At 41.9% G+C, this 16,000-nt stretch overlaps 1 protein-coding gene across 28 annotated transcripts in view; it reads right to left on the reverse strand.

Moving 5' to 3' along the window:
• KCNMA1 (potassium calcium-activated channel subfamily M alpha 1) overlaps positions 1-16,000 on the reverse strand; it is a 708,733-nt gene that overhangs the window by 303,482 nt on the left and 389,251 nt on the right. For all 28 annotated transcript variants that reach the window (XM_033130127.1, XM_033130157.1, XM_033130156.1 and 25 more), the window contains exons 4-5: positions 1,477-1,570; positions 523-634 (exon numbers count right to left, since the gene is read on the reverse strand). In XM_033130127.1, coding sequence (XP_032986018.1) covers positions 523-634; positions 1,477-1,570 — 206 coding nt within the window. The remainder of the gene's footprint in view (positions 1-522; positions 635-1,476; positions 1,571-16,000) is intronic.

Below are 16,000 nucleotides of genomic sequence, written 5' to 3' on the forward strand. Positions count from 1 at the left end.
AGGGTGCTCGATCTCCTTCACGGTAACGGGTGACTCAAGACGCTTTTTCTTACCCTGCCCCACAAAGGAAATCATAACTATAAATAAACCATGCAGGACCTGCTTTTCATAAAACTAAGAAACAGCTAGAAGCTAACTTTGGCAGGCAGGCCTTCTGGGCCACACCGACCAGCTACTCAGAAAATTGGCCTTGCCGCCTGGGCTTACGTGTCCAACACTGACTCTGAGTTGAATGAAAAGTGACAGAACCGTGAATGGAGAGGTCCTGGCTGTCGCAGGGATGACCACTAGGATTCAACAATGATACAACTTCATTACCTGAAGCACAAACCGTGCAAATCACGTCGTTTAGTGCTCCAAAGAGAACTGTCACCATCAACTTCTGAAACTCTCAGAGTTGTTCATATTAATACACAAAACTTTCTTTCTATTAGGACAGCCCAGCCCTCTGATGCACCCTAGAGTCTGTATTTCAGCCATGGCTCCAGAACTGATAAGAAGAAAGAAGAGAAATCGACTTACCAAGCCAACTTCTGTTTAAGTACACAGACACAAACACTGGGGGGACCGTGAAGAAATCTACTACAGAGTTCACTTCCAGCCAGAACCACAGCTTATCATTGGCTGCAATAAACTGGGGGAGAGAAAAAAGAAGAGAGGAAAAAAAAAAAATGAGAAGCATGGTGCTGGCATTCAAACTATACTCTTGCCAAAGGGTATGTTTTGGTTTTTCCTGGGGGTCTGGAGGAAGATGTTCTGTTTGTCTCACATCTATACCAATCACATGCTGTTTCTGTGTTAGAATTCAGATACACAGCCTTTTCTAAAGAGTGACTACATGCTATGTTAGCCTTGGAAAAAGAGTAGGCCGTACACATCTCTGTGGTTTTCAATAGCATCACAGGGAAGGTTGAGTGATCTCCCCTTCATTAGACTCTCTCATGTAAATATAACTATAAATAAAGCATATATCTATGCATTCATTCACACACACGTGTGTACAAACACATACGCCCCTCTGTAATCCACATTTGTACAGCTCTCGTCATAAACAAGGTCTATAAACCGCCCCCCCAAGCCCCAACTGGGGAGAACCTACCCCCTCAATCCCACCCTCACAACTATTCTTTCAGAATTCAGCTAAGTGAGCACTCATCACATAATGTTAAGGGTAGAAAGGTTTGGGGGTTCTATTTAAGGGAACAATGCCCTAGTATTTGAACAGAGGGAAGAGAAACACTCGGCTAGTGGAGGCTTAATAGTTATTGCAAGCCCTATTTCTCCCCCTGTGAACACAATTAGCACATCTTCAGAAAATGCTGTGCTAGGAAAAGGGCTCTCACGGACTGAAAATCAGAACTCTGGTCTGCTGTCCCCCCAGGAAACACTGGGCTTCGTCCTGCCTGCGAGAGCAGATGCTGGGGGTGGGTGGGGGCGGGGGTGGCCCCTGGATCCCAGACTGTTGCCCAAACTTACCCGCAAGCCAAAGTAGAGCAGGAAGAACACGTTGAAAGCCATGTCGATCTGTAATGTGAAATCTTTGTAGAAATTCTGGCAGGATTCTATTGGGCTATTAGACAGGAAGAAGAAAAAGCAAGAAGTAAGTGAAAAGCATCATCAGGTCTCCCAGGACGCTGTGCAGGGGTGGTGTTCGGGGTAGAGGACAAAATGGATGTTCATAAAATAAAGCATTTGGTCTTTCTACCCCCTGTGATAATCAAGCAAGCATTGCCAAGGGGTCTTTCCATTCAACCGTTCAGTCCTTGGTTCTTGATTTGTTTTTGTAACTTTACGTGTATATATTTTTATCGTCATTCACCAGTTGAGCTAAGAATCTAAAGAGGCTCATGCAGACACCCTGGAGGAAGGACAGGCAGGAGACACCACTCAATTCCTTAATTTCATATTAACCCTTAAAGAACTGACTTTTTTCTTTTGGAGGACACATACCAAAGCTCAAAACAGTTCCTCCTACCCTCCAGCACGTTGGAAGTGGAGCCCATTTTCAGTTAAACACAGTAGCTATGTGTTGGACCTTTTTAAAGCCATCAGTTGATTAATAATAAAGGACCCAGGAGCATCTCAGGAAGGCTGCAGAGGAAAGGACCCTGGTTGGTGCTCTGGCTAGACATAGTATGGACCGTACGTGCAGCATTCTGATCTGGGGAAAGAAGCTTTGCCGAACTGATAAAAGTTCAAGACCATTAAACCAAAATGTTGAAGCAGTACTCTAAGGGTTAATTTTATTTTTCCTTTTGGCATGCAGTTTAGTTGGCTTTGTCTGTGTCAAGCAGCCAGTGCGAACCCCGAGCAGACTCTACTTTGTGCAAGAGTAAGCAGTTCGAACAGGTGCTACTATACAAACTGGTACATGGCTTCCGTATGCTTTCCCGCGTCACACTGATCAAAGGATCAGGGTGTGCAAAGTCCCAAGTGTGGGGCTGAGTGGGAAGCAGGAAAGCCTCATAAGCATCTCAAAGCTGTGAATGAAAATTCACCGTATATTGTTCTCTATAAGCAAATGGTAACACTTCAGGCCAAGAACATAAAGAAAGTGAGGTGAGGGAAAGGGGAGAGAGTATGGGGAGAAGCAAGATATTCTCCCCAGATGGGAAGCAAAGGGACCTCCCGGCCAGGAGAGGGCTAGCTGGAGAAGTGTAGGATGAGGATTTCCGAGTATCAGTACTTTGGAAATCACTGTGAGCAATACCAGTTTGCATAGTTGTACTTCTATAAGGACAATGCTTGGTTGTTCAACAGGCAGGAATCTGTGCAGTACAGGAATGCAACGCCCACCTAGAAGCATGGTGGGTCCGTCTGTGGGATTCTCATATTACATGCACTGCATTTATCCATTCTTCATCTCTGTTACAAGTCAAACATGCCCTTTGTCATCTTCCCAAATCACAAATGCAGGGAAAATAACCTCCAAACAAGCATTAAGAGCAATCTACATTTGCATATACAACTAAACTAAGTGGGCTGAACAAAATAACAAACACTGAGAAACAGTTCTTTTATAAAGGAAGTGACAACTCCTAGGTTTTCACTGAGGTAGGGAAGTTAGAGGAATTCGCTTAGTCCAATGATGAAAGGAAATAGGAGAAAAAGCTAACCATCACAGCCTATAGCAGTTCTTTGCCTGCTCTCCTACACAGGTATTAATTAAAGTGGAAAAAAGAAAAAGGACCTAGCGTTAATAAGTGATTTCAATTCCCAAGTCGTGCTGGCATTTTGTTTTGTTTCAAGAACAAGGCCCACAAGGTTCAAGGCGCCAGAGTTCTTAGCTATTGCAGCTGCATTGAAAAGAAGTACATGAACGAGATTGACCAGAAATTCACTACAGATCCCAAGGGAGGAGGAGACAACGTATCTCTGTGCTTTGTGAGCCACTGGTATGATGTCCTATTGAAGAATAAACTGTGTGTGTGTGTATGTGTGTGTGTGTGTGTGTGTGTGTGTGTAAGAGAGTGAGCAAGAAGCGAGGATCGGGAGATCTGTTGGTAAATACTGCATTCATGGCTTCATGTGTGCTAGCGGTCACTTGGCTGTGCGTTATACATTTATATTCATTAAGATCGATGTGCATACACAAGGGGACAGGGAGAAAGCCTTGGTTCCCAAGTCTATCGTGGAAAATTCACCAAGGCCAAATAATACCATTACTATCGCCGTCACAATAGTCATCTGCTGGCATCTATGAGGGGCCTGTGAGTTCCCTAGCTCCTATTAATTCCATGTCCTCTGTGGTTAATTTGGTAGTAATCTGGAAATAGTCCAGTAGGGAAAGTATTTGCAAGGACGTGGAAGAGAATAGAATAGTGGGGGAAGACATGTTAGCTCAATGCCACTGAGGGTGTTTTGGTTCAACATAAATGGAAGCAGATGTTCAAAAGAGGATAAGGACTCAGGCCGTAGCAACTTCTTCCCGTTGTTCGGTGCCTCCTTTGTCCTTTCTGCTGCTCGCTCCTACGTTGTCCATTCCAAAGGGCAACAATGAAAGGGCTTGATGCCAAAGGACACGGTGTTGAAAAACACACCTCGACAACACTCCTGATTGACACCGAACAATGCTGAAACCATAACAGACCTTTTTTTCTATTAAATTTAGAGCTGATTTAATCATTGATTCGTATCGTTCCTTGAGTCCTAGACTTTGAGCTGAAACAATAAAGGAAGTAAATTATGCTGCTGGTGCTGGTGGCTTTCCTTCTGGCTAAAGCTCACTCTTCAGATGATGGAGGGGGAGAGAAGCAGAAAATCTGGGGATAAAAGAGGGCCAATCCCTGGGACCCAGGTAGGACCAGAGTACTAGGGGAGTCTGTTTTCAACCCCTTTTTAACTTTCCCTCTTGTCATGAGAGCCCAATGAGAAATGTCCTGCCTAGTTTTCTCGAGTATAATAGCAACAGTTTTATCAGGATCGCCTCTGAGGTAAATCTAATCTGAGTGCCTTTAGCACATGGACTCACACAATCAGAGACCACAGAGGGGAGATTCGAAACCCCATCATTTCATCCCCCAAATGGCAACAACCCATGGAGAACTTCATTGACGTTACACACACACACACACACACACACACACACACACACAAAAAAAAAAACATACATAATTCAACAACAAAAGCGTTGGCCATATCAGCCAAGATGTATTTTCCTCCAAGAGACTTGATCGTAATGATTAATGTTCACTGTAGGATGAAGAATGAAATACAAACTCTTCTTCCTTCTTGTGTAAAATAGGAGAGTTCCTTATCTAAATACACAGAAATGTCAAGAGCTAGAAATCACTTTTTTTTAAACTACAAAGGAAAGTGACTGTGGATTACACGCTGAAGTTTGAATTCCCATTCTGATGAGGCGTGCCCACTCCGAATAGACTTTCTATGGACATATGTTGCCAATAGAAAAATAAAGTGGAGTTTTAAGAATTGAAATGAGGACGCTAGTTCAGATACTGGCACTAGTAGAAACCTGACTTTCCCTAAATTGTTCTTGGTTAACTAATGACTTCGTAACTAGAGAAACAAGATACTTGATAAGCTGGTAAACTACTGATTCCTAGGCTCCCACAGTCCACAGATCGAGTGTGATACTAAAACCTTAGGCAAATTGAGTGTTTTGATCAGTTCTCTGTGATTGGAACACCTTCAAAAGAACTTCAATAAAGAGCTGCTTCTTATATGCTAGAAGTTCAAGTGTAGAAGAGAGGTTAAAATACCAACTCCTGTTTTTTCTTGACCATCAAGTAAGAATATCCTCAGTATCTGGATGTCTCTATATAGAGAAAAATGAGATTCACCCTAAGTGGGAAATACATATCTCTTCCTTCATCAATTTAACAATATGATATCCAATGCAGACCCATGCACAGGAAGATCCAAAAGTCCTTCTTGAAGGCTGACGTAAAAACTTGTCTTTCCAAAGCACAAGGCAACCCATGACTATCCCGGTTTTCTTCCAAAGGGCAGGAGGCTGAAGACAAAAATATCACTTGTAGCGGTTCTTCCTCTGGGTGTCTGCTGTCATCTCCAAGAGAGAAGTAATTGTCTACTCAGCCTCTGAATTTCCCTGCTGAATTCTGAAGTCTGTTTTCCTAACTCCCTGAGTCTGGCTGTCTAACCCTGTGAAGATAGTATTTCTCCAGGGCAGTGGTTCTCTAACTTCAGAATGCACCTGGAGTGCCTGTTAAAACACTGGTGGGCCCCAGCTCTCAGAATGTTCAATGTAGGAGGTCTGGGATAGGGTCCCGAGAATTTGCATTTCCAACTGTTTTCCAGATGTTGCTGTTTATCCGGGGGCCACCCTTTGCCAAGCACTGCTCCAGAACTTTCTTGCAAATACACACTAATTATAGGTGTTGCTGCTTGAGAAGTTCCCCATTCAGACCTGAACAGAGATGATGAAGCGTTTGAGCCTGACCTCAGATAACCAGCTGCATACGACTTAACTAATTACTGAGATCAAAGGGGTAAGCAGATATTTTCCGTTTCAGATGTGAACATGGGAGAAAAAAATTAAGACAGCACAGGGAAGCGATTACAAAACCACTATGCAAGCGTCACCAGTGACATTCCAATTGACCATCAGAATGTGCCTGAGCAGCACATTTTTAGTTTAAGATTAAAAGGAAAAATGATGCAGTATAGGTGGGGAGAGGTTATAAAAGACCGCAATTTGTAAAAGATAAAGAAATGTTATGCAGCTTAGGTACACCAGCAGCAGCAAACTTCTGAGATGATTTAATAAATAACAGCAAGAGAGGAAAGGGACTAGCTGAGGAACAAAACAGCACTTTGAGAAATAATTTCCAATATTTAAATTCTCCTCACTCCTGTGGCTAGTCCCCTTTTAAATTGGATGGAGCCTTCTCAATTCCCATCAGGATTATGGACCACCAGAATTCAGGCCTACAGCACCCCAGACGTGAATCAACACAATAAGCTTAATGATTCCAGACACTTCTCCTAGTCTCACCTCTGCTATGTTGCCAGTTTAATTTAATTAAAAGATGTCATTCGGCCATCATCATGGCTCCCTCTCGCCTCATACATCTCCTCTAAACCTGGCTGTGAAGAATCTCTAAAACCCAGCCCCACTCTATAGCTCCCATTTTCTTGTCTGCCATGCTCCCGCCAAAACCTTTGTTACGGTGAGCTGGTGCCTTCGTGATTTCATGTCCCTAATTCTAAAGCTATGCATTTGCTGTGGCCTTTTCAAATGCTCCTCCCTCTTTGTGCTCAAATCTTAGACAGCCTTCAAGGCCAACTGAAAATCATGACTCAGCAAATTACTTGTGCCCTCACTCACCTCTCACATCTGAATTCTTACAGCCTTTGCAGCAAAGGATTCTAAACTATCTCATAATATTGATTATTATTTAATTCAATGTAATAAGACCTGGAAATTGTATAGAGCTTATGAATACTATTGCATTTGGTCTTCATGACTTGGCAAAATAGATATTTTGTTATAATCCCCATTTTGTAGACAGAGAAGCATAGGCTCAGCAACCTGCCCGAGATCATGCAGCTAAGTGGTAGAGTCGGGACACAGCCCCAATATCCTTTCTTCCATACCACCTGACTTCTCCAGATGAATTGTAACATCCTTGGAGAGAAAAAGGAAACATAAGACACAGTATCTGCGATCCGCAGAGCCTGGCATGGAACTTATGCAAAATCAGTGGGGATTGACTGATTTTTGGAGGAGGTAAAACAGCCCTAGAAAAAAATTCATGCGTGTGTCAAATGGTCTGGGAAAATTCAGAGGAAGCTGGCCTATCCAACCTACATTTATTCCTGCTCTGTAAAGGCTGTCATGTGAGATATTACTAATCCACAGAAGACCTTCCTGGGACCTGAGTGCTAGTAATATCGTGGAGCCTGACCCCATCTAATTAAAGAGCAATAACTCCTAGCTATCCATCTGCTTAATGATGGATGACCCTCAAGATGCCCCAATTTTCTCCCTTACTCTAGAAGCACAAGAATAAACACAGTAATGGATGGTAATATTTAGATACTCTAAACACTAGACAATTATGGACTAGACAATTAATAAATTTGCATCCCATTCCATTCAATAGAAATTTTTTAAATGACGGCATCATATAGTCAGGGATATGATGGAACCTATCTGCAACCGAGAGAGTAAATCTAAGTGATTTGAGGTTTTAGTAATTTTAAGGTTTAGTAATATTTGGATTTATTGGATAAGCAAAGTGCCTCCGTTTCCATGTCTACATGATAGAAATAAAAACACCTAGCTAATCAGAATATTATGAGACTAAGAAATTTTAAAAGGGAGGCAAGTCTTTGCAATGTTTTTCTCTAGACTTACTTTATTGTAAGTATATAGTATATGAGGTATGATCGAAAACTATGGTGAATGTTTAAATTTAAAAAATTATTACAGTGAAAGCCACATTGCCATTAATCCCCCTCAAAATACTCTCCCTCGCTTTGAACACACGTATCCCATCGTTCTTGCCACTTTCTGAAGCAGCTCTGGAAGTCCTCTTTCATGAGTGTCTTTTTTTGTGGCAACCCTTTTGTGGCTGCCTCGATGTCCTGAATCAATTCAAAACATATACCTTTCATGGTCATTTTGACTTTGAGGAAGAGCCAGAAGTCTCACGGTGCCATATTCGGTGAATAAGGTGGATGAGGACAGACCGTAATGTTTTTATTTGACAGAAATTGCCATATACCAGAAGTGATGTGTGACACGAAGCCTTTCTGTTGTGATCATACAGTGAACGTTGCTGCCAAGTGCCATCCAAGCAAAGGCAGGGATCTTCAATACAGGAAGTGGGGCATTGAACCTTAGGAACAGTGTGTGACAAGTTTCAACTTGTTCGGTGCAGTCAGTCAGGTGTGAGCTACGGTTGAGAGAAGGTGTGTTTTAAAGTGTGCCATAACTCATCCTCCATCATGACAACGCTTTGTGTCACACATCGCTTCTGGTATATGACAATTTCTGTCAAATAAAAACATTACAGTGTGTCCTCATCCACCTTATTCACCAGATCTGGCACCGTGTGACTTCTGGCTCTTCCCCAAAGTCAGAATGATTCAGGACATCGAGGCAGCCACGACAGGGCAACTAAAGACACTCATAAAAGAGGACTTCCAAAACTACTTCAGAAAGTGGCAAGAACGATGGGATAAGTGTGTTGGAAGTGTGGCGGGGGTGTATTTTGAGGGGGATTAATGGCAATGTGTCTTTTACTGTAATAATTTTTTTTTATTTAAACATTCACCATATTGTATGATCACACCTCGTATAGTACATATAACACAGAGAAAGTGTTAATTGACTGTTTATGTTATAGATAAGGCTTCCAGTCAACAGTAGGCTATATGTAGTTAATGTTTGGGGGACTCAAAAGTTATATACAGATTTGAGTGCACGGGGGTCAGTGCCCCAAACCCTCGCATTGTTCAAGGGTCAACCATACTCCACATTAGAAACCAATGTTTTTATTCATATAATTTCAAGTCTCAGAAAAATATCTTACAAGCTAATAACAATAGTGAACTCAGTGTGAATAACACGATACTAATTAATCACTGAGAAACCAATAATCTTTATATAGAATATTGTCTTCTGAACTGGACAGACAGTACCCTAGGACTGCTCAGGTCTTCCATGGATCAAAGTTGAAAGCTTTCTATCTTTTTGCTTCTCTTAGTGCCTCCATTTACATTACCTTGTCAGAGCTACGTAGTTAAGAGCTTATCTTTTTAATATTGGTGCTTTGGGTATGTATGCCGGGTGGGGCCTACATTCAGTAAGTTGGATATTTTCTATTAATGTTACCAAACAGAATCAAGTCTGTTCTGTTCATCCTCATTCAGACTTTATTCCACAACATCTAGGAGTAGTTATCTTCTAAGATGTTGTTACTATTGATGGGTGAGTTTGTGTTCAATCATTAATCAATACTAATGATAATAACATCAAAATGGGCCCTTTATAATCTTAAAACACTTTTCTTAGATCTTGCAGTGGTTCTCATGTGACTAGAAAACACTTTTTGTTACTTGCCGTATTGATCTATTATGATCCCAAGCCAGTCGGTTACATGGTGTTGTTGGGAAATCTTCAGTTACAGGTTTGTATCAATAAGTCTATTAATCTGTTTGACAACAGCAGGCTTCCAATTATGCCTCTGCTCAATTGATGACGTGTGATCCAATAGCCACAAACATATGCCTCATTAAGATCATGTTGAAATTAATTGGAACAAGTGGAGATGTGGTACATAGATAGATCCTCACCACGCTGGAATCCTATGTGCCCTGTCTTCTTGAGTTTTGACTGATATGGAGAATCCTAGAACAATAATAGCAAAAGACTTGAGAGCAGTTCTATGGCTCAGGGTGTCTATCTGAACAATTTGTCCTAGTAATTAAGCATTCTCTTAGGAGACAAAGAAAATGACACAGATCGCTGATGGAGAGAACAAAATATGTCAGTTCCTTACACATTGGATTTATCAGTGAAACACACAGATAATTTGTTTTCATGCCACTCAGATGGTAAAATCTATCACTTTCTTATGGAGAGCTCTTTTACATTGTCTCACACATCTTCAATATCCTATCTAAACTTGCGGTCTCCTTCTCATCTTTATGCCATATCTTTTTCACCCACTAATGCACCCGGATACAGTAAATCAAAAGGAAAATGTGGGCATTACAAGTTGACCTCGAGAGCAATTAGCAGGTACGTAGTTTTGGAGTTCGATGTAAGAATTAAAATTCCAGCTCTATCAGTTACTAGCTGTATGATCATGGGCAAATCATCGACCTCTCCAAGCCTCGATTTTTTCATCTGTAAACTGGAGCTAAGGATACAAACTTCAAAGAATACAAATCCTTACAACAGCGAGGAAGAAATTAGATAATGAGTAAAGACTAAGCACTGACCAAGTGATAGTTATTTTTAAAAACTAAGGTAATAATAAGGGATAATAGCTGTTTGTAGAAAAAAATGCCAAGACAAACAATCATCCTAATGAGAAAAAAACTGACAGAATCAATTATTTCACACTTTATTTTTCCATTTGTATTTGCTTTGTCGCCTCCGTATCAGGTGTTGCAATATAATTCAAAAGCCCAGTAGGATGTGCAGTGAGCTAACATCTGGTGTGACTCTATATATTAGAGCACGAGCTTTGGGTAATATTAAAGAAGAAACACTGGGAAAATTATATTTCCATGAAAGCAGCCACAGTCTCATAAATACTAAATAATTAACCAAAGTTTCCTGACAGAGAAAGCCATGAGTCACTTTAATGAGTGGCCACGAGAGGTTGTGTATTCTCATTTTCCTGAGTTTCATTTGCCTGGTTGGCTTAGCACAGATCTGGAGGAGAGGCAGGGGGAGGAACCAGTCATATGTCTTCTAAGGATCTCTTCCAATTCTACATCTGTAGATATTATGTATTTCTCCACTGTTGGACTCTTGGAATGATGTCCAAGACAACTTACCCACTAATGCTTATTTTCTCCCGCTTGTCTGCAGACTACAATTATTTCAATCACAGTTGTTACCAGAGTCGAATTAGTGTTCATATTTGCCAGCAACTTTTATGTAATAAATCAGAGTTAAGCTACTACATAAAACAGAGTCTTGCCAAATGAGTGCTGCTTTCGTTTGCAGTAAACCGTCTGAGGAGTCACAACTGACTCATTCTTACTCTCCTTTCCCTACCTCCACTAACGCTGGCCCCCTCTTCTTTAGCAAACTCTTGTTGACTAGAGACATGCTGGAATAGATGACTCAAATAGTACTTAATGCATATACACTCAAGCACAAATACTACAAAACAGACCGAGAGTTCTTTAAGGGCAGGGTCAAAGCGTCATGTACAGGCATGGAGTGCTACGTGTGGGTGGGCACACACTCGTGCACATGTCCACTGCCCTCCAGCACAATTGTACACACTCCAGAACCACACCCGAATAGGACAGCCTCGGTGAGGTGATTGGAAATGGAGAGAAGAAGAGAGAAGAAGTCCCAGGTCTGAATGGAGAGTAGGGAACCCAAACACAACTCCTGGCATGGGCATGGGGAGGACAGTTCCTCTGACCCCTAGAACCATACTTCTTTCCAGCCTAGAAAAACTTAAGAGGGAGCAAGAAAAGAGGACCCATCCTACTGCTACCTTCTGCTGCCAGTGCCTTTTTTTCTGGGTATTAAATGTGGTCATCTGTGTGTTAAGAGGCCCATAAACAATCACCTCTAACCAGTAATAATCAATAGTCAGCTCCTAGACCGTGGGGAGCAACTGCCTGGTGTCTTCGTTTCTTATGGAGAGAGCAACCACGAGGCAGCAGCCTGAAGCATAGTTTCAAGGCACTTTGGCCTCCAGCCTCCATATGTAAGAACTCCCCTAATTGCACTGAGAATGGCAGAGGCTCCTAAGGAACAAGCATGAGCCCTCGATATTTACAAAGCCTGTCCAATCAGGGCAACGTTGAGCATGTGGGTTGTGATTCCCACAGCATAACAGGTTCAAATCATGGCGGGTTGTGATTAGGTGAAGACTTCCAAACTCTTCTGTCTGAGCCTCCTTCTCCAGACGTCTGTCTTGGGTTCTTCTTGGCATTCCCTCGTCACTTATTAGTCTCCTACTTCGGTTCTGCCCCATGCTTCCATCCCTGTCTTCCTCCGAGACTTTTACGTAATTCTGATGCACTTGGACAGCCTGACCTGGGCAATGTCTCCTTGCTATGGGTCTACCTGCAAGAACTGAAGAGTGAACAAGCCAAAAACTACTGACTCCACAGCCAGACCCAGGCAGTTCTGGGTCCCAAACCGGCAGTCTAATCAGATGGGAGTAATGAGGATACCTGAGACAGATCCTTTTCCTATTCTCTTCAGTGATCTCTAATATTTGGCCAGCAGCCTAAAAGCCCTACTACACTTTCAACCCTTCTCTCTCCAGTCCACATCTGGACCCAAGCAGAACAGCACCCGATTCTCTCAGTGGTCTCACCGAAAGGGCTACACTGACAAAGAGTGGCAACACTAAAGACTTGCCTGGTATTGATTTTAGAAGGCCTGAGAGCATCTGGGGAAAAAATAATTATGTAAAGAAACAGTTGTTCCATTTATCTATTGCTTCACTTTGAAGAATAGAAAACACTGCCACAAAACATATATACTTACCACCATCCAGGATACTGCCATTTGTCAAAAGATACATAAGAATTTATATGTGATGCTAAAGGATAATTATGATAGCTTTGCTTCTGATATCTGCGGTTTGCTTTTTGTTTTGTTTTGCTTTGTTTTGCTTTGTTTTGTTTTGTTTTGTTTTCAGACGACACAGATAAAGACCTGATACAAGTCTTTCTGACATCTGGCGTAGAAAAACAATTATACCTTTGTTACACAAGGGAATAAACTAGCTGTGTCTTAGCTCTGTCTGGCTGACAGCTGAGGCATGGAAGTTTTGTAAGTATTCCTATTTAGGAGTTTTGTTGAGAGACCAGCAGCCTCGCAGCCAAAAAGGAGAGTCTGAGATGTTGCTGACTGGAAGTCATGAGTCTGCTGAGCACAAAGCAGGAGTCACTCCTTAGGAATGCCATAAAACGACCTGGCCAGTGGAGCCCAACGTCACCACAGACAATCAGATGTGACAAGTTTCCCTTAGAAACGAAGTGTCATCACTAACAAAGAAAACGGGAAGGACTTGTGAAAGCCTATGATTATATAATCATCTCTTCAAGTCTATACTCTTTTAACTTCCTTCTCACCTATTTCATGAAAAGAACATCTTCTGGAATATTTCTTTTCCTTCGTTTTTTTTTTCTTTCCCACTTGCTTCTGGTTAGCATTGGAAATCACTTATTTATTAAAACTGTCTTGCACATGCCTCAGGAATAAGAGCTCTTCCCAACATATCAGTGGTGTCCATTTGACTTTTGAATGCAAATTTAGAAAGGAATATCATGAATTACCTGCTCTCTGGGGTGAAGCTGTTTGTCCCTCGCTTCCTCCCACAGTTGCCCTTTTTAATTCCATTGCTGTATCTTTGATTTTTCTCTAGAGTTGTTTTCCCCATCACTATGAAACATCTCTGTGAGGGACCCAAGATGACCCTATGAAGCTCATTTCTTACGATTTTCTCCTTTGTCTCCGTGAATGGATCCACTTATCCCCAATCTGTGTTGGGTGTCAGAAACCCTTTCACTTTATCTGGAAGCACTGTATTTTTTCTAAGCGGAAGAATGGGTTTCTTTACTGAAGGACCTCACAAAAGAGGATCACTTGTTTTCTTCACCACAGCCCCGGCTGAAAGGTCTGTCAAGCGAGAGCATTTCACCATACCGGTCAAGATCACCTGCTCTGCACGGGTCTGCACTATACTTTCATCTAAGCTCCTCTCAAAAAGGGAAATGGCTTCCATTCAAAGGACTGTTGTACTGATTACCAAAAGAACATGTCATGAGACTCAGCAAAGTCTGTTCCTGTGGGACGAAGACGATATGTTTAACAGATTAGGGTAAAAGGGAAGTATGGAAAGAGCTTCAATCCACTAAATTCTTCTGATACGAGGAAATCCCAATTCATAAGGAAAAATAAAAACAAGACGTGAAGCCTTCAGTTTTGTGTGATTAGGGCTGCTCAGTGCGTAGTTTTAATCCAAGGGGCTCTGGCAAGCTACCACCACCAAAGGTTCTCCAGGAACTCTCACTCCTACCCCAGAATTATCAGAGCTTGGTAATGCCCACCTGTCATGTGTCTCAATTTCCAGCCAAGGTTATGTCTAAAATGTAAAGCATCTATTTATATGAAATAACAAAAAAATCCAGTAAGAAAACAAATCCTGGCAAGTATGTTGATAAAAGTCCATTCTGAGAATAAAAGAGGGGGAAAAAAACACATGTTAAAAAAAAAAACAAAGAAAAGCAGTTTTAAAGAAAGTCATTAAACAGCCTAAAGGCAAAAATATATTTCAAAGAGAGAAAACGATCACAATTACTAATTCATAATGCTGAATGCAATGCCAACATGCTTCAATGAATATGGTATTCCTTTCTCGTACTACCATTTTACATCTTTTTAAAGTTGAATTAGTGGCACTCCTGTTTACACAATAAACTAAGACAAAGGCCACTGATTGTATTTCCCAGGGCATTTAGCTTAAGATTCTTTTTTTTTTTTTTAAAGTAGAAACATTTAAACATTTATTAGATCCATGCAATACCCATCTAGGTCACATTGTACAGAAAGATGTGAAAAGGTACCGTAATACTGGTCCTTTTGGGCACATCCATGCAGAGCCGGGAATTTGTAGGACTGATTATCGGGTAAGTTGTTACTTGGCAAATGGACCCTCGCTTCTAAATTCCTTGTCCTTAGCCTCTGCTCAGCAGACGCCTAGAAACAGGAGATTTCTTTCTCTTTTCCGAAATTCTAGTCTTGAATTGTCAAGGGACAGAGTGGCCTTTGTGGTGGGACAGCAAACTGGGATCCCCCCAGGATATCCAAAGAGAGCCCTAAGTCTCAGTGTGTCAGGGTATCGGAATGCTGGCAGTGACAATTCCACGCGTGCGCCCAGTGCTCGCTACATTCCGGTGTGGGCCCAGGGGTAAAGCACGCGACATGCATGAGCAGCGCAGGAAAAGGTTCTGGTTAACCTGGAGGCAACAACCAAACGGGTAAGGTTGCATCATGCAATGAAAACCACAGCTTGGCCTTCGCTGCCATGCAGAAAAGACCTACATCAAAGAGTCTGCAGTGCGGCTCCTGGGTGAGAGTCGACATGAGAGAGGTGAGTTACTTCAGCAATGAAAGACAGGGGCAGAAAAATGTTCAAACCACTATAAACAGAACACTGTACAGAGCAGTGGCATTACACGTGAGGAGAGGCAGCTTAGGGACAAGGAGAGGAGAGACAAAGGAGGGAAGGGGACAGAACTGGCTGTTAACTCTAGTGAGATGGTTTCCCTGGCCATCCTTACATATACATGTCTATTTATAATGTATGTTGCTTCGACAAATAACCTCATTTAAGTCTTTCACATCAACCATAATTTTTTGGATATTTGGAGCATTCAGGAGAAGCAAGGTATTGGTTACATAAAGATACACACCATCATTTCCTGTGGTTACAGTTCATTACAGAAGCAGAGCTGAGCTGGTCAGATAAATAAGAGACAGTTAAGCGCCAACATTCTAACACTTTGGTTACAGAGCTCATCGTGACTTCTGAGGCACAACATGGCACTGAAGAAACCCAATGGTCACGAAAGCTCGGGGTTGTGCACCAGTAAATACCTACCACCTATGACCCTGAATTCAAACCTACTCCCAAGGGAGCCATCTTTCCTTCATCTCAGAATGCATGGTAGGTCAACAGTGAGTTCACCACATATACCTTGACCATTTCATGGAACCTTAGTTACAGGTGAGATTCCCCAACGGTGTTTTTATCAAAATCAATTGCATGATGACAATAAAAACGTTTCAAGTTCT

This window comes from Rhinolophus ferrumequinum, chromosome 16 (assembly GCF_004115265.2).
Source record: "Rhinolophus ferrumequinum isolate MPI-CBG mRhiFer1 chromosome 16, mRhiFer1_v1.p, whole genome shotgun sequence".
NCBI classification, from domain to species: domain Eukaryota; kingdom Metazoa; phylum Chordata; class Mammalia; order Chiroptera; family Rhinolophidae; genus Rhinolophus; species Rhinolophus ferrumequinum.